The sequence below is a fragment of the Danio rerio genome, chromosome 19 (genome assembly GCF_052040795.2).
Source record: "Danio rerio strain M-AB ecotype USA chromosome 19, GRCz13ab, whole genome shotgun sequence".
Taxonomy (NCBI): Eukaryota; Metazoa; Chordata; class Actinopteri; order Cypriniformes; family Danionidae; genus Danio; species Danio rerio.
The window spans coordinates 48055907-48075356 of record NC_141039.2 but is presented as its reverse complement, the minus strand read 5'-3'; the positions used below and the strand labels follow the sequence as shown (position 1 = coordinate 48075356).

Sequence of the window (19450 nt, the reverse complement as noted above, 5' to 3'; positions counted from 1 at the left end):
ACATACAAACTTTCCGGAAAATTGCCGGTAATTTTCCGGAAAGGTCTGTATGTGTGAAAGGGGCTACTGTGTGCGCTTTCGGTTCACTTCCCATGCGGCTCCCAAATGATCACTCTGTGCCACAAAGTGAATGTTATTTACAACATTAATACCTGTTATTCACGAATCACAGCCAATGCAGGTTCTGTTCACTAAAGTAGACTTCATCCAGAGGTGCGCGCGCCCGATCTCTGTGTGGTAACAGCTGACGGTCAGCTCACGTCACGTGTGATTTTGCTGTCGCAAATACATTACATGAAAACAGAAATGTCATTTTTGGGGTGAATTATATCTTATAAATACAGCATGTGACTCTTTCAACACCATTTGGAGGTGTCCACATTGCTGAACAACGTATGAAAAACAATGTGAAGACTTGTGCAGCCACCATTGCTTTTCTCCTGAACTTGAAAATATGATTGATAGAATCGTAGAAATGCTGGGTTAAGATCGTCTAGGGGGTCGAATCGAGATCGCGATCTTTTTACGATTAATTGTGCAGCTCTAAAATATATACATAACTTAAATTTTTTTAACTTAAAGGTATTTGCTTTTAAAAGCTCTCATTCAAAAAAAAAATATATAAAACATCCTCCAATGCAGTACATTTAGCCGACTCTGTCAATGAATGGCCATTGTCCAGGCACATCTACTGATGCATATAAGATAAACATAGTTATTGGGGTGGAGTCCACTGGCCTGTACACTTTCACTTCAACAGTGGTCGATTTTTATTTATTTATTTTTTTGTAAACAGGAAGTGCAAGCTCACTGGATCACTGCTGTTTCTGGAGGAAAAAGTCACATTCATTTACCTAAAGGTTAGCAGACTGTTCATTTAGCGGAGTTTGGAGCAGCTCTGTGTTTCCTTTATTTGGAACAGAACAAAGAGCCATTATGCAGACCAAAATAGCTGACTAAACTGTAATTACACCACATAACAGAGATTCAGACGTAGCGCAGGGGGGCAGAGACACGTCAGATAAGGAGAAATAGTACATGTGTTCAGATTGTGGAGAAGGGTTCTGTCTCTCAGGCTCTGTTTACACCTGCTGTTCGGATGCAGTTTGCTTAATTGGATCACAAGTAGACAATGGAGACGGTCTCTTTTGTATATTTGTCTACTTCATCATGGAAGATGGTATGTCATTCATTCATTCATTCATTCATTTTCTTTTCGGCTTAGTCACTTTATTAATCCGGGGTCGCCACAGCGGAATAAACTGCCAACTTATCCAGCATATCTTTGATGCCATTCCAGCTGCAACACATCTCTGGGAAACATCCACACACACTCATTCACTACAGACAATTTAGCCTACCCAGTTCACCTGTACCGCATGTCTTTGGACTGTGGGGGAAACCGGAGCACCCGGAGAGACCCAGGCGAACGCAGGGAGAACATGCAAACTCCATACATAAACGCCAACTGACCCAGCTGAGGCTCGAAACAGCTACTTTCTTGCTGTGAGGTGACAGCACTACCTATTGCGCCATTGCGTCGCCCTATATGTCATTCATTGGTTTTCTTTTCAGCTTATTCTCTTTATTATTTAATCCAATATATTATAAAGTAGTCGTCACAGCAGAATGAACCACCAAATTATCCAACAAATGTTTTATGCAGCAGATGTATTTTCAGCTGCAACTCATCACTGGGAAACACCCACACACTTTTATTCACACACATACATTATGGCCAATTTAGCTTATTCAATTCAGACAGGAAAGTAATAAGAGCAGAGAGAGGGAAGAGTCGGCAAAGGACCTCGAGATGAGAATAAAACTCGGGTCAACGTGATCACTATGGTGCTATATGTTGGTGTGTTTTACCACTAGGCTATTGGTGCTGATGTTTGACATAATCTTCTAACAAAACAGGGAGAGGGTGTGACATAGCATAACTCCTCCATATTTAAAAAAAAAAAAAAAAAAAACAGTCAATATCCTTTTGTTTTTTAACTCGCAGAGAGCGATAACTCGCTCAGTGAGATCGGTTGAGCTCAAATGTGAAGTGTCTTGAAAGGGGGCGGTGCATGTCAGACACAAGAAAGCATTTGATTGGGCAAGATTTGATGAGAAACTGAAGTATGAGGTGATGTGAATAAAACCATTGATCCATTTAGACGAAAGTGCTAGCTTTGGATGTTTATGTTTTCTAACTGCTAGTGTGTCTGAGCCTCAAACATTATCAGGAAGGCTATTCCAGAGTGTAGGAGCCATATATGAGAAGGCTCGGCCTCCTTTAGTGGACTTTGCTGTTTTGGGTACTACCAGAAGCCCTGAATAGTCACGTTTAGTGTGGACAGACAATTCTCTGTCATCATGTGTCACTTGTTGTTAGGACACACTGTAACTATTAAGTCTTACTCTGAATCGAAGTAATTCCACTGTGGCTGGTGACCCCTGATACCTCAGGGACAAAGCCGAAGATAACTGAATGATTTTTTTAGGGTTTTTTCCAGCTTTAATTGAAATAGGAGTGTTGAGGTTACAGACAGGAAAGTAATAGGAGCAGAGAGCAGGGAAGGGTTGACAAAGGACCTCGAGATGCGAATGGAACTCGGGTCACTGTGACCCTCATGGTGCTATATGTTGGTGTGTTTTACCACTAGGCTATTGGCGCCGATGTTTGACATAATCTTAACAAAACAGGGAGAGGGTGTGACATAGCATAACTCCTCCATATAAAAATAAAAACAGTCAATATCCTTTTGTTTTATAACCACTCGCTCAGTGAGATTGGTTGAGCTCAAATGTGAAGTGTCTTGAAAGGGGGCGGTGCATGTCAGACACAAGAAAGCATTTGATTGGGCAAGATTTGATGAGAAACTGAAGTATGAGGTGATGTGAATAAAACCATTGATCCATTTAGACGAAAGTGCTAGCTTTGGATGTTTATGTTTTCTAACTGCTAGTGTGTCTGAGCCTCAAACATTATCAGGAAGGCTATTCCAGAGTTTAGGAGCCATATATGAGAAGGCTCGACCTCCTTTAGTGGACTTTGCTGTTCTACCAGAAGCCCTGAATTGTAACGCTTGGTGTGGACAGCCGATTCACTGTCATCATGTGTCACTTGTTGTTAGGACACACTGTAACTCTTATGTCTTACTCTAAATTGAAGTAATTCCGATGTGGCGACCCCTGATACAAAGCCGAAGGAAAATGATTGAATGTTTACTTTTTCCAAATATTTCAAAATGAATAAACAAATGTTTACCATAATAGAAGATTTAGCAATTAATCACAGCAAGATCGCCTAGTCGCGTTTGGTCATCATGTGTCACCTGTTGTTAGGACATAGTCTTACACTACATTGGACTCGGTGTGCAGGGTTTGTGCACGTGACCAATTTTTCGTATATGAACCCAAAAAGCGCAAGCTTCAGTGTGCAAAGACCTTTACTCTAAATCAAAGTAATTGTAAATCTCTTATCCTCTTCACAGGAGAGTTCACGGCTGCTGTCGATGTCGGCATTGCAGTTTCACAGCCACGGACACCACAGCCCTGCTGGACCACTTCAACTCTGCGCACTGCCAGGACCCGGCGGACCCATCCTGCGCTCCGGCCAACGGCTGCTCGGCCCCGTCCACCCTGCGCATCAAAGAGGAGAGCAAAGGAGACCTGAAGCTCTACAGCCTGGTGCCTCCAGAGCCGCTGCCCGGAGCCGAGATGGTGAAGAGCGAAGCCCAGGATGAGGAGAAGAAGAGCTGGGTTGAGGCGCTGGCTGGAGGAGCCGTGCGGGCCGGAGAACAGCACGTGCAGAGCTTGGTTTGGGTGCCTAAAGAACGGGCCGGGGAGATCCTGAGAGGAAGCCCAGCGCCGTTTCCTCAAGCCTCGCTAGGTCTGCTGAATGCAGTGGCCGGAGGAGGGAAAGAGCCGCAGACGCAGAAGGGGGCGACCATGCTGAGAGACTCAACAGGACTGATGTTCAGCCTCAGCGCTGATGCGAAAGGTTACCTGTCCGGGACGCCAGCAGGTGCTGTGGAGAAAGGAGGACAGCAGTACCCGAGCGCTACTGAGGGGAAGAGTGCCAAGGAAGAGTCGCAGTCTCTTCTACGGGTGAGTGATGAGCTATGCATGTGTGTCCGTCCTCTCAGTTTCGACTTTTCCCATGTGGCTAATTTTTCCCATTCTCATTTGATCTGGCCCAACATTAATGATGTATTTTTTTGTGTGTGATGTATGAGATTTGTTTCTTTCTTTGTCAATATTTTCACTTGACTCACTACCAAATATTTATTACAAATCTTGCATACAAAAATCAATAGCTATAAAATAGGGCTGCACAATATATGGTTTCAGCATCGATATCGCAGTGTGATCATTCGCAATAGTCACATCGCAAGTATACGCAATGTTGAGTCTAGGTTATAATTGATCATTTTGCAAGTGTTTTTTGAGCCCTGTTGAGTGTGCGAGGGTTTTAAAGAAAATATACTGTTATTAATAACCATTTATTTGAGTTGTTTATGAAATAAAGACAATGCAGTATTAATTTTATATTTGATTATTTAATTCCTGTATACCTGAATACAGTTTGGAATAACTCTTCGGAAAACAATAAAACACTGTTTTTTTTTTATTTGCATATTTTTCTTTATTGAATTTCTCAATGCTTGTAGATTGTTTAATATATTTTATGCACTCCCCTACAGAAGCTTTCCAATGAATCTAAAATGATAGATTCTTTACAAACATTTATTCTACTCATTTATTAAAACTGTATTCATATCGCAATATATATAATATATAGCAGAATAATAAAACAAATGCACTGTAATTTTTTCCAATATAGTGCAGCCCTACTATATATATATATATATATATATATATATATATATATATATATATATATATATATATATATATATATATATATATATATATATATACTATTAATATTTTTCTTTTTTCTATTATTTTTTTCTTATTTTTCTATTATTATTTAATTAAAATATATTTGATTATATATTGTTTTTTTTTTTTTAGAATTTACTGAAAATATTTGTCAACTACTATTAAAACTAATAGTACTCGTAATAATTTTAGCATTTATAATTAATTAACTAATTAATAATTAATTTTAAACACATTTATAGTTGTTTTCCACTTTTAGGGTGTGCTATTTATTTAATTTTATCTTATTTGCAATAATTTATAACTATGCTATCTACACTATTTCTTTTAGTTTGCTTTGATTGCTTGATCAGGTTATAAAGGGAATCTGGGGCCAGCTCCTAATGGACAGGTCAGCTCCAAGTGGGTGGGACTTGAGCTCCAAGTGGGCTGTCCAAACCGCCTGGAGTTTTCATTGATTTATTAAACATCTGTCAAGTGACATCCAAACTTTACTAACAATATTCCAAACTATTTGGTTTTCCTAACATCTACTCCAGGGGTGTCCAAACTCAGTCCTGGAGGGCCGGTGTCCTGCATAGTTTCGCTCCAACTTCCTCTAATACACCTGCCTGGACATCTAGTATACCTAGAAAGCGCTTGATTAGCTGGCTAAGGTGTTTTTAATTGTGGTTGGAACTAAAACATGCTGGACACCGGTCCTCCAGGACAGAGTTTAGACACCATCAACTCCTACCAAAACCCTAAACCCAACCTCACAGTAACCTGTTACATTTTATTTACATTTACAGCTACCAAAACCCTAAACCCATGCTACTTACAGCATAACTCCCTCCCGCTTGGAGCGCTCCAGGCTGCAGTGATACCTACCTGGGTTGTTTTCTCTTGGAGAAATTGCAACAGATAATTTAATTAGAATATAAGTTTACGATCAACAAATGTTATGCATTGCCCGCTTGGCATCTCTATTGTTTTTGAGCGTGATCGGAGCTCGTCTACCAGAGTTTCTGTTCACAACATCGAAGACACTGAAGAGTTATCAATCGATCATTCGTGTCTGTCATTCTGAGCAGCTTTTTTGGTTGGAATCATTGTGGAGCTCAAGTTGTGTGTGTGTGTGTGTGTGTGTGTGTGTGTGTGTGTGTGTGAACACCCTTACTTGAGTTTTAATGAAGTCAGTATGTGCACAGACCCTCTGCAGCTTAAAAGCCTGGCCAAACTAATTGAAGTAGTTACCCAGAGCGCTGCAGACACAATAACAGAGCCATTGAGACAAACAAAACAACAACTGGATCATGGAGCTTCAGCTAGCGGTCTGCATGCTCAAAGCTGATGTGAAGGTATAATAGAGCTTTGCAAAAAACTCAAGACCTCAACTTAAATATTACACTGCCGCTGTGCTCTTTATCTACGCAACATTCATACACAATGGAAACCTTGATGATGACTGCTGAAACAGAGCTCTGTCTTCCCTTAATTCAGTTAAACAGCTCAAGTAAGAGATTGCGTTATTTTATTAATATCATACACTTACAGCACTGTATTGATCTAATGATTAGGGGTTTGTTTTAGGGTGCTTTCACATCTGTAGTTCGCTTCATTTGGTCCGGACCAAGGGCAATAAATGATACATTGTTGCATCTTCTGCCGTCTTTGGGTCGTTTTCACACCACACTGCTGGCCGAACCAGTTGAAACAAACCAAAATGCAGTCATCTGACAAAATCCACATCTCTCATTGGCCAGATGTTGTTGAACATATTTCCTAAACTGCTTATTGATTGTTCAGAATTCACGTGCGGGAAAATGCCAGTGAACTCCCGCAGGTAAACAAAACCTTTTACTCTGGAGGGACGACTGCGCTGGCTGATTTTATCCTTGTTTTAGACAAACTACACATTACGAAAATGAAGCGCGGCCGCGGCTGGAAAACAGTGTTTAATGCATCGCTCGTCACTTCAGGAGGAGGCGTGAATTAATTTAGCTAAACTGCAACATGGTCATCTTGCGGAAATATTACCAACGATCCATCTGGTAATGTTTTCCCCTCTCTCTCTCTGTTGGTAAAGCGCTGTCAACAAATATTTTTCCTCCATATCCCATAATGCACAGCGCATCGGCCTACGGCAGCTGAATTAGTCCAAAACGCGCAGTACTTTTTGCGGTTGGACCTGTTTTAGTACGGATCATATTCTCACCACAAACGAACCGCTCCAGGGTTCGTTTGAAAGCGTACCGAGACCACCTCTTTAAGCAGGTCTCCGTACGCTTATTTGGTCCGCTTTTGGTGCGCACTCGAGTACGATACTGCATTCTCTAACAAACTCTTGTTTGATTCAATCGAACTAAACAAAGCATGTGTGAAAGCACCCTTAGACCTTAAGTTAAACATTGTCTTTTTTGTGTTTAATGTTTATATATTTTAGTTTCAGTACTAATATTTAATTTTAAATGTACAGAAATCAACTTTGATGATCATTTTAGTCTGGTAGAACTTTCGCTTTTTAGAGATCTGCACTGTAAAAAATGTATGGTTCCATGCAATTAATCCATGTTGTCCCATGTGAGAGAGAGAAATGTAGTTTACTTTCATTCTCCCAGTCACGGTGAAATGTCAGTGAACGACTGTCCAGCAAACACACACGCTGTCAAATTGTGCACAGTTCAGTGTTTCCTCTAGGATTTTTTTCCAGCTGTGGCGGCAGGCCTTTTTTTTTTTTTACACAGATCTACCGACTACCTGTGGCATTATTTCAATGACAAATGTCGTGAGCACAGTATTAGAAATCGAGATCACATTTATGTAATAGCCTATGAGTAGAGGTGTCAAAATTAATTGTTTGCCTATGGTGCCTATGCCACGGGCCGGCCCTGAGTGTTGTAAATACTCGCGCTCACCTCCCTCGCGACAGAGAACATATGAGATAAATGACGTCAGTACGTAATAACCGGTTATGATTATTACTGAACCGATACCGAATTGTCCACGTCTGAATCGCAGTGCACCGAAGAAACAATTAATTTTGACACCTACTTATTTTACTTTAAATGTGTTATCATATGCTTATGCCGTAAATAGTTTCAAGCCCTTTTTAGCCTATTGTTGACGATCATAATATTTGCGTATTTGCATTAAAATTAAAACCTATTCCCCTCACCTTTATTTTTTAATATATCGAATATTTATTTATTTTTAAAATGGAAATGTCCCCCACTGATTTATTTACATGGGATGTTCAGCATGACATCGCATGTATGTGCATACTTACATTGCGATTACATCAGCTTGTGTGCTGAATTGTAATAACTCTTGTCATCCTTTCCTGTTTAACCTATCATGGCACTGCAGATCTGTGACATTTAATTCACATATGATTCAGTTCATTTGCATATCCCTCACAGCCATTCCAGCCTCCATGTTTCCTTCGGAAAATGCTAATCTGTTTTTTTTTTCATTTGCTTCAGAAGATGAAGACATGTCATGAAATGCGTGTTGGCTCTAGTGAACATAAGCAATGGTTTTTACATAATAACTGGGTGTTTTATATCCATAACAATGCATTTGTTTCCACCGTCTGGCTTCCCATATGCCTGTGTCTCTGTCAGGCCCGTCAATCGCGTAGCATGCTGAATCTGACACAGCTGCACACAAGCATGCGTCGAGTGTGTATAAAAATCAGCACGTGTAATGTCTTCAGTGTCACTCTGATATGAGCACAGATTCTTTTTTTCTTCTGCTTTTTTTACTCGGCGCAGTTGTTAAAGGTAAGCCTGACAGCCGGAGACTGCTTAAAGATGCACAGCTAGCGAAAACAAGAGTTCTACAAAGGCTTTTTTATGTAATGTATTCACCGGCTGACATTTCCAGCAGAATTGGGCTGCGGTTAAATGTCTTTCAGCAAACCCAAGGTCGTAGGTGGTGTGGATTCAGCAGCATATTCTGTATATTTATGCCTGCGTTAAAGCTCTGATCTCAAGAGGAAGGAAGGAGTGGCTTTCCTGCAACTTTCTCACATCATTTCCACTTTTTTTTTTTTTTTTTTGCCTACGTTTAAGTAACAAGTGTTGAATAGAGTTTTTTATTTGACAGATTTAGATAAACTGTACAAAATACAAGTATCCTATGGTTTTTTTTTTATTAAACTATCGAGGATAAAAACACAACAAAGCCCTTGGGCTCTATTTTAACGATCAAGGTGCAAAGTCTAAAGCACATGGCACAAAAGCATTAAGGCCACTCAGGTTAGGAATTCACTTTCTTCTGATCTCCGTAGTTTACACTTTCTTTCACAATTTAAATTAAGCTTGAGCGGTAATATGGTAAACCGCGGGATCAAAAAATAGCAACGGTGTCAGTTTCAATACCGTTATACCGTCATATAAACAATGCACTTAGATAGAAGACAAGTATTAAATAATCAATATAATTTATTTAATGCCTACAAATGCGAATGCGTGATAGTCATCACGGGACAGTGTGAAGGAGAGAGAGAAAGGTGAGGTAAGATGGCGAGTCGCGCACCAAGTGACCTGCAGGTTTCGACCTAACGAGAAGGGTGACGTGGTAAATACGAACTAGAGGTCTGCATTCCTGCTGCTGTACCGCAAGACCCGACTAGATTTTTTGCGGTGCGGGAATACACTCCCGAATAAAGCGTGGGAGCGGTTAGTAACTTTGGTGTAATTTGAAAGGGAGCGGGCGCGCGGTCTAACAATATCGCTTCCGAGGGAGCGGATCCACGTGGATGCTGTTAGTTTGTTTGTGTGTGTGTGTGTGTGTGTGTGTGTGTGTGTGTGTGTGTGTGTGTGTGTGTGTGTGTGTGTGTGTGTGTGTGTGTGTGTGTGTGTGTGTGTGTGTGTGATTGTGAGAAGAGAGAGAAAGAGAGAGAGCATGGTGCTGTACGTTGCTTGGTCGGTGTGTGTGTGTGTGTGTGTGCGTGCGTGCGTGCGTGTGTGTGATTGAGAGAGAGCATCCCGCGCAGATCTTGATACGAACAATGACAAACAGGTGACTGCGAACCTAAGGTGGCATATACGGTATTCAGTTTCTGAATGGTTTAGGCACAAGCCGACAGTTTGTTGATGCTGTCTGAGTCTTACGTCACAATTTTTTTTATTATGCACGGTAAAATCAGATACCGAGGTCAAATAGGGAGGAGGTTTGGCTTTTATATTAGCAATTCATCTGTTTTCTCACGTCTGTTTGCATAGTACGATTTTAGATCGACAGTTTAAAAGGTTTAATTAGAGTAATTTACTTTAAATTCTCATATGCTTATGTAGTCAAACCCTTTTTCACCTCTTTCTATTGTAACAATCATAATGTTTGCATATTAGAAATTAAAATATATTCCCATGCTTTTTTTTTTGCATACTAAATATTTCTATATTTTTAAAATGGAAAAGTCCTCCACTGATTTACATGGGATGCTCTGCATGACACCACATGTATTTGCATACTTGCATTGGGATTACATGGGTTTGTGTGCAGAATTGTAATTACTCTTTCCTTTTTAACCTATCATGACATTGTCAAAGCAGATCTGTGACATTTAATTCACATATGAACCAGGTATCATCATACACTGTGAGAAAATATCTGCATGTTAGCATGTTTTATGTTGTTTATTTTTGCTTTTGTATTGCATTGTGTGACTTTGACCTTTCTTTCAACAACTTTTCACTGTAAAAAGTGTGCAAATGTGACTTTTATGAACATGTTTATTAGTTTGCAGTGCTATATTGTCTGGGTTGTTGTTGTATATTACGCTACAAACACCTTGTAATAAACTGCACAACATTTTCTGTTATCTCACAGACTTATTTTCTTATATATTATTATTTCTTATGCATTATGTTATTTAAAGTGGCTAAAATCTCAATAAAAGTCACTTTGTCAAATTGTAAAGTTGCATTTTTAACATCAAAAGTCAGACAGAGCAGAGATGAACATCCCATAATGCAATTCACCACCGGAAATAAGCTGAAAACACTTCATTAATGAAGCTGTTAATTAACAGATATTTACAAGAGGCCCGCTGGGAAACATTCCTTCTCTTTGGATCTCCCATCCAAAAGGCATCAGTGTCTGATGTAACTTGTTGGCCCCTAAAAAAGCTAAATGCACGGATGGGGAGTGTGTGTTGTCAGTGGTGGATGGTTCTGGAAAGCGGCTGGCAGGCGCTCCGGCCGGGCGTGGTGCGTTCGGTGGTTAAGTCATTAGGCTAGGCGTGTCGGAGAGTGTGTGAAAGCGTCGGGTGGAGGTGGAGGCCTCGGCCCTCAGGAAATGTTGAATCAGAACATTTTTTTGGGACTGCTAGGGCTTAATGGGACTCAGAAGGGATCTGAAGTCCGTCACAATATTTTTGGAGTTACCATGACTTGGCGTGTGAGTCATGAGTCGTATTATGAAAGCCAGGGAGGAGGAACGGAGAACCTGAAGAGATTGATAAATGAGATGGAGAGACTCTCTGATGAAGGGCTTTGGCTTGGGAGAGGCCGTTTTGGAGACTGGAGAACTGCTTCTCTTGATTATAAAAAAATATATATATAGATTTTTATCTTGGGCCGCACAGTATTGGAAAAGTCTGACACTATTAGCTTATTTAGGAGACATTCACCCAGAATGCATCTTTGCACCTGAAACGCCAATCCAATGACTGTAAAAACAATAGCAATGCACATGAATTATCATAAACGAAGGTCATGAAAGTTTTTTACTACACCTAAACAAAATCTGACTGTAAGCTCATTTCTTGAGATATCAACAAGACCAAATTTTTTTTTTTTAACTTTTGTTTTTTATTCGTTTTAACATAACGGAACAAACAGATCACCAGAGGCATCACATACAATTATTACATTCTTCTTATACAGTTGTTTTTATAGTACAGGTTACTCTCCCATTAGCCCCCACCCTAACCCGCCAGTAAAAGCTACTGTATTATAAGCAGAAACACCAACATAGTTTCCTTCAAGTCCATATGATTCAGTCTTTTACAATCTGTAATGTGCGGTCCAAACTAAATATTTCACATATATTATATACATATATATATGTACATATATTGAAAAAAATAAGTAATAATAAAAATAAAAAATATAAATAAATATAAATAAGGGGAGGAGGGGGGTTTGCACTCATTGCAAAGCATTTCCTAGCAAATTATATATTTTCTATATTCTTATATATAAACCATTTTGACCAATTTTTTATAACATTTATCCATGTTTAGTCTTAAAGAAAAGATGAGTTTCTCCATTTCAAACATATTATCTACAATTGTTATCCACTCATCCTTTGTTGGTGGAATCTCTTCCAACCGTTTCTTGGTTATTGCTTTTTTACTAGCAACTAATAGTATTTTGAGGAGGTATTTGTCTTGTGCATTAAAATCGGTTTGTATGTTTCCTAAATATATAGTACCAAAGCTATGATCAATCTTAAAACCCAGTATTGATTCAATTTCAGTGACCACCATTAACCAATAAGATTGGATTGCTGGACAATTCCAGAATATATGATAATAATCAGCTGTAAAATTGTTACATCGTCTCCAGCAACGTGCAGAATCTAAGTTACCATTCTGTGAGTATTTCCTTTTTGGAGTAATAAAGAATCTAATCATATTTTTCCATAACAAGACCAAATTTAAAAACATACTTCATCCAATAAATGAACTTTTTAAATTATGTTTATTTATTTTTAATCATTTTTGGGTAAACCATCCCAATAAATCTATGCTCTGAAGTACTCAACAATTTAAGTTGACGTTGAAATTGAACTTAAGTTGAAATGTCATATTGTGTTTTTTAAATAGCACGATATATTTAAATGTGAAAAGGTACATACAACATATATAAACGTAATTAACTGTGGTCATTAGGTGCTGGAAAAGCATACAAACGCACCTTGAAAGTGCTTGAAAAGTGCTGGAATTTAAAGTTGGAAAAGGTGTAAAAACCCTGAATATCTGTTTTGGATTGTCTACAGAACAAACCACTGTTATAAAATAACTTGCATAACTTAACCTAATTAACCTAGTTAAGCCTTTAAATGTCACTTTAAGCTGTATAGAAGTGTCTTTACTGTCATCATGGCAAAGATAAAATAAATCAGTTATTAGAAACGAGTTATTAACACTATTATGTTTAGAAATGTGTTGAAGAAAGATTTTGATAAACTCAGGCATGGCAGTAAAACACGATTAATCTTTTCTTTTTTGTTGTTGTCTTCCCACTTCCACACTTGAGATAAAACATTCAAATGATCTACTGTATAGTTTACAAAACTTGAAGTTTCTAGCCTCTGGCCAACTTTTATTATTTAACTGCATTAATTGAAAAAACAAATCTGCAGCGCCTACAATTTTCATCTTCTTCCATCCTCCCACTTACTGACTCAGTCACTTTGAAAAAGTAGATGGTGTGGGATAAAGTTAAAATTCACTTCTTTTTTCTGAATAGTTTTCGCAACTTGTGCTTTTGACCTGGCTTGTTAGATGCCCAACAACATGAGCATCTGAATCTGAAAAATGTTCATTATTATTTGAGAATGTGACTCTCCAGAAGAGTTGTTGATCTCCGCTCGCTAACCTGATGTTGAATCATTGTGCAATAATAGATATGGATGTATTGGAAGTGCCGCCAGATCGCATCAGGTTTACAGAGAAAAATTCCAAAAGTCCAGCGCTAGAAGAGCAAAGCAAACGGTTGGGATTATATTTTGATAAACAGTCGGAAATGTAGGAAGGTGTCATGTGAAGTGCTTTATAAACTAATAAAAGAATCTTAAAATCTATTCTTTGTTGCACAGGTAACCTGTGTAATTCTATTGATACGGGTGTGATGTGCTCTCGTTTCTTCAATTTCATTAAAACTCTGGCTGCTGCATTTTGTATCAGTTGCAACTTCATTATAGAACCCTTAAGTAAACCAGTGTTGACCTTATTCTAAAATGCTGAAGTGCGCCTGTTTTCGTGATTGTCTTAGAACTTCCGATTCAGTCGCCTATGGGAGAAATGACTAGGAATAATAAACGGCAGAAAACGGTCAAACTACAAACTCTCTACAAACAAATGTTTGCATGACTATACAGAATAATATAATAAGAAAATATCAAATTGCAACATCAAACAGCGAAATGAGCAGTTTTTAACGTCAAAAAATGAATGGAAGTGAATGACACCGGAAGTCTCATTCCGGAATATTCAAATGGCAGCGCCCACTCGGTGAATAAATAGCATTGTTTTCAAAACTGACAGCTGGAGGGGCGTGGTTAAATATGTTAGCCCTGCCCAATTCCTCAGACAGACCCAATCTGATCATTGAACTGAAAACAAACAGGAAGGGCATTTTCAGATTTCAATTAACAAGAACAAACTATTTAATTTGTCCTAATGACATTCACAGATGAACTGCTCACCGTAAAACTAGCAGAGTGAGCTAACAAAATCAATATGGTTAGTTTTGATTTCATGTGTACTTTAACAGTCAGTGACTCTGAATTCCAGCTAGTCTTGCCACATACCCATAGAGAGGCGTTCTTCTCTCTCTCTGCTGGCCCTTTCCCGGCATCGCCTCCTGTCAGAGCTCATTACTCCTGCTCCAGCGTCCTGCTACCCGAAATCTGCCTGCTGGCGCCTTCTCTCGCCCGTCCAGCGATCAGCAATTAACCCCCCGGTGCATTGTGGCTGCACCCTGCCACACAGTCATTGTTTAGGGTTACGTTCAAGAAGGGATGCTGTTTTTTTGCTGATGACCTCCTGCCAGCCGTAGGTCACGTTAATTGCCCCGGATTGATATTCCCGCTGTGTTTCGGCGCAACCCCTGGAGCAAACGGATATGTTTTTTCATCTGTGAAGACTAATCATGCGGTTATCCTTTTATGTGCTCTTCAGTATCTCTAAAGATAGTCCTATTGTTATTACCTAATTAAGCCTCCAGCCACAGCCCAGTGGATCATATTGAACTTTGCTCCCAGTGGGCACTTTAACTACTTAGAGTTTCCAAACCGAACGCTCTGTCTTTGTGGCATCCTACAGCATTGGATGCAAGTGTTGCAGTGCTTTCCACAGGGTTGAAATATACTTGCGGTGGTCGCCAGATTGAAACACACCTTTTACCCATGGCACATGGTTAACTCCATGCAAAAAAAAAGTGATTTGTAAAAAAGAAATCCACTATTTGTTTTGTTTTATTCTATTCTGGAGCCATGTGCATCCAGGTCAAATCTACACATCTTCAAAAAATATACAGCAAATGAGAAATCAATGACAGAAAATAATTATAAAAACAGACAATTTTACTAAAAAGTATAATAATTACAAGAATAAAAAGTGTAGATTATTTAAATACGGCAAATATTTTTTTTTTTATCATATATAGTTATATATAGTTTTTTTTAACCAAATACTTAAATCTTCTCTCCTCCTCGAAATGGCTTTCTTCACTTCATATAATTATTTAGGGGCGGGGCTATTAGAGTTTTACAGGCGGAGCTATCAGTAATCTATGCAAAAGTTATTGCAACTGATGAGAGGTGCTGTACAAGCCACAGGGATCGATCATTGTTTTCATATTTCATTATTGTTTTGTTTGATTAAACATAATTCACTGTGTTTGGAGCACGTCAGACATATAAAAGGATTACTTATGCACATCACCTAAAAAACAGAGGAGAAATGGCCCTGAAGCGCACAGCATAAGGTAAGAGATGACAGCTGTCTGTGCTATCTGGGGCTGCTTATTGATCATAAATGTATTGTTTTCACTTCTGCGCCATGGAAACACCACGATTCATTCGACAACTGTTTGATATGTGAATATAATTCAGTAAAAAGAATGCTAGAACCGTATGAGCACCGCCAAGAGCTTTCATCTGAGCTATAACTTGTACATGTGTCATGAAAAATATGAAAATGAAAAAATGTAAAATACCCAGCTCGGGTCTCCAAAATACTGTGTATTTAAGTGTAAATAACTTTTGTACCGTAGAATAAAAACAAAAGTGATGCATATGTGCATAAAATATAGATTCTACACTTTCAAACGAAACCATGTAAGGAGGTCTGGTGCAATGCTAGCCTTTTAAATCTCAAAGCTAAAGTCAATGACGTCACACAGTTTAACTGGTGTATATTTTTTAAGTTTGTAACATATATTATTATGTAAAAATTCTTACCAAGTATTACAAAATTGCTCTGTTATTTTATAATAATAATAATATAATAACAATATAATGTGGGATGCTCAAAATAATCGATTAACCGTTAACCGAAAGGGTGCGATTGTAACCGATTAATGGTATCAGTTAAACGATTAAAAACTATTATTTTATATATTTTTAGAGTTTGGATGCATAAGGGGCCGATCAAATGCACTTTTTTTTTGGCGTTAAGAGAGGGTGTCTTTTGAATGGTTTACTAACCGTCGCAAGTGTTTAGCGCACGGCTCATGCCAGAGCAGAAGCGTTTGTGTTGTCAAGACAACTACAGAGAACTTTTAAAGATGGGGGGGAGACTATTGCTCACTGTTTCAAGTTATCCAGAGCTGTATGACTTTAAAAATCTAGAATAACACAATATCATTAAATATTACAATTGTAACAACATAGGCAACACTCTTGCACTATCAGTAACCAGCTGATTCAGTCGTTTCCTAGTGACATAAAAAAAGAGCACCGCGCTTCTTTTTTCCTTGTCAACATAAAAGCATGCAACTGCAACACATATATTTAAGGCTTATAAAGCATGTATGCAAATTAATGCAATATCAAACATGCAAATTAATGCAATATCATATTTAAACAACAAAACTGTTATTTAACTTATTTATTTAACTGACAATAAGTCAACATATACGCGCGTTGTCATTGTGTTTTCATCACACGCAGCGTGCACACTTGAACCGCGAGAGAGAGGAAGAAAGCACAGAAGCTTAAAACAAGATGCTCAAGAGATAATCTTTGAAATAATGATTCCTATTAAAAATGTAAAAAGGTTTTGTGATGTAATAATAACAGCAGGCATTCAATAAATGCATATTTTCTGTGGAGAGATCGATTTGAGGTAGTCTGCTATTTCATTTTACCGAAGACAAAAACATGATTGAAAAAATAAAAAACAGCCTTTGCCTGTTCTTAAAAAGGATTCAGTCGGTGTTTTCATTTTGTAATCTAAATTGATTATTTAAGTTATTTTTTTTTTAGGACAGGCCTATTTATTTTAATCATTTTATTTAGTTTATTCTGTTTTTCTATGCTGTTGGAAACACTGCAGGTGCGTGAAGATGCTCTGTTGTTATGTTCTGTTATTAATATGTTTGCACGTTAAAATAAATCAGTATTTTAAAAAGCAATATTTAATGTGTCAGGCACAAAATAGACACGTCAAATTTTAAATTAAATAATTATTTAATATTAATCTGACCCCAGTTAACCGTTAATATTCAATTAATGAGCGGCGGTTGTCGATTAGCAAAATGAACCGAAATGAGCATCCCTAAATATAATAGTTATTTATTTATATATATATATATATATATATATATATATATATATATATATATATATATATATATATATATATATATGTGTGTGTGTGTGTGTGTGTGTGTGTGTGTATAAATATGTGTAAATATATATATTATATATATTAGGGTTGCAACGGTTCAGTCTGCTCATGGTTGGGTATGTATCACGGTTTTAGGGTCCTGGTTTCGGTTTATGATTTTATTATAATTCCAGGAAGCTCCGTTTCACTTAGCACCAACGTAGTAAACAAAACTTAAGCTCAGCGCTTCTCTCTCTTAATTCAGCAGGAACAGTACATCAAGAAGAAAACTGTTCTTAGCCGACAGTGGGTTAACAGAATGAAGAAATAGTGGGAGTGATCGGGTGCAGAAAAACACTCAGCAAAAGCAGGACTGAAGTAACAGACCTGTTGATGGCTATGTCCGCATCCATATGGGACGCTTCTGGGTCTGAACACAGACCTCGATCTGGCTGTTAGTGAACACTGATCTAGTCTATCTTTGCAACAACAAAAAAAAAGGCATTCGTTATGTTTTTGTGTCTGTTGAAACACTGACAGCAATGCGCTAGGATTTGGCCTCACCTACCCACTGCGCCACCGTGACGCCATTTGTAAACTTTTTCCCAATCATTCCCTCTGGCTTCCCAACAACATTGATTGAACTTGGAGATGAACTGGTGATCAACTTTCTCAGTTCAATAGTAGCTGTGTAAATTGATTTATGTCATTTCATCATATATTTATCTTCCGGTTTCCCCCACAGTCCAAAGACATGCGGTATGAGTGAATTGATTGAACAAAATTGCCTGTAGTGTTATTGAGAGTGTGTATGGACGTTTCCCGGGGCTGGGTTGCAGCTGGAAGGGCATCCGCTGTTTAAAACGAATACTGGAATCATTGGCAGTTCATTCTGCTGTGGCGACCCCTGATAAATAAGAGACTAAACGAAAAGAGAATGAATATATTTATCTTCTCATTTTGGTACTAAATGCCCTGTAAAATGTTCACCCTTTTTAAAACCTTGTATAAAATAGTTAATGTGTGTCGTGTGCTAAATAGCCTTAATCAACATTAATGCTGCTTAAATGTGAAAATGAGTTTGCATCTGAAGCAGGATGTGTGAGTGAGCACATGAAATCAAACGTCTGGCTCTCAGCTCAGTTTTTCCTCCATCTTTATTGTTGGCTTTGTCTTCATGTGTGGTCACCTTCCCTGGAACTCTTTCTCCATCGCAGATTTCTGTGTAGATGTGAGCCTGACCACGTTTGATCCCAATCTGACACCAAGCCTGGCTGTGGATTCCAGCGTCCAGCACCGCCTGGCCCACATCAAAGAGACAGGAGCCCCTTTTTGTTCCTTAACGAATACAATCTGCCGTTTAATTTGTATGGAGTGTCGGATTAAGCGGGCCTTTGAGGAAGGTGACATTCCCTGTTTTCTCCCTTCCTCTTCCCCCTTTTTTTCACATGCTACTTCCCCCGCATTCAGTTCCACCCGCCTCCTCGGATCTGTAGTTCAGTTAAGTTCAGGCAGGCATTTAGCTCACGTTTATTATGCCGTGCGGATAGACGGCAAGAGCGGAAATGCATGGAAGAAAGGAGTCGTCATCTGGCTAGCTGCTGATTAGCTTCACTTTGCAGCCTAATGAAGAGATGGCTTACCTATTAGTCTGCTAAAGCCGAGTGTCAGGTGCCAGGATTTAGAAGACGACACTGGTGCAGAAACACGAGACTCTCATCCGGTTGCGACGCAACAGCAAACGATGGAATGCAGGAGCGAGGGATGAGGGGGCGGCGCCACAGCCTCTAAACAAACACACAAACACAAAACAGCTGCGCCTGGCAGCAAGCAAATGCGTGATTACCTTGTGGAATGCGGCTGCACATCAGGCAGGTGATATGCGGATACACAATAACACCAGATCTGCAACAGCTGCTGCGTTACCCTGGGGACTGACGTCTCTAACTTCTTTAGTGTTTACCAAACCTGTAGCATGAGGCTGGTGAGCATGTCTGAGAA

The 19450-nt window shown here is 38.8% G+C and overlaps 1 protein-coding gene and 1 long non-coding RNA gene across 5 annotated transcripts in view; both read left to right on the top strand.

The window, feature by feature from the left end:
* The window catches only part of trps1 (trichorhinophalangeal syndrome I), a 262736-nt gene that overhangs the window by 110125 nt on the left and 133161 nt on the right, over positions 1-19450 (top strand). For all 4 annotated transcript variants that reach the window (XR_015516252.2, XM_087295078.2, XM_087295077.2 and 1 more), the window contains 1 exon segment: positions 3486-4101. Coding sequence is in view for 3 of the 4 variants with exons in the window: in XM_087295078.2 (XP_087151204.2) it covers positions 3486-4101 (616 nt within the window). In the remaining variant the exon portion in view is untranslated.
* Positions 8992-10706, top strand: LOC148679865 (uncharacterized). The gene is made up of 2 exons (XR_015945498.1): positions 8992-9819; positions 9869-10706. It is a non-coding gene; the product is annotated as an uncharacterized LOC148679865 (long non-coding RNA).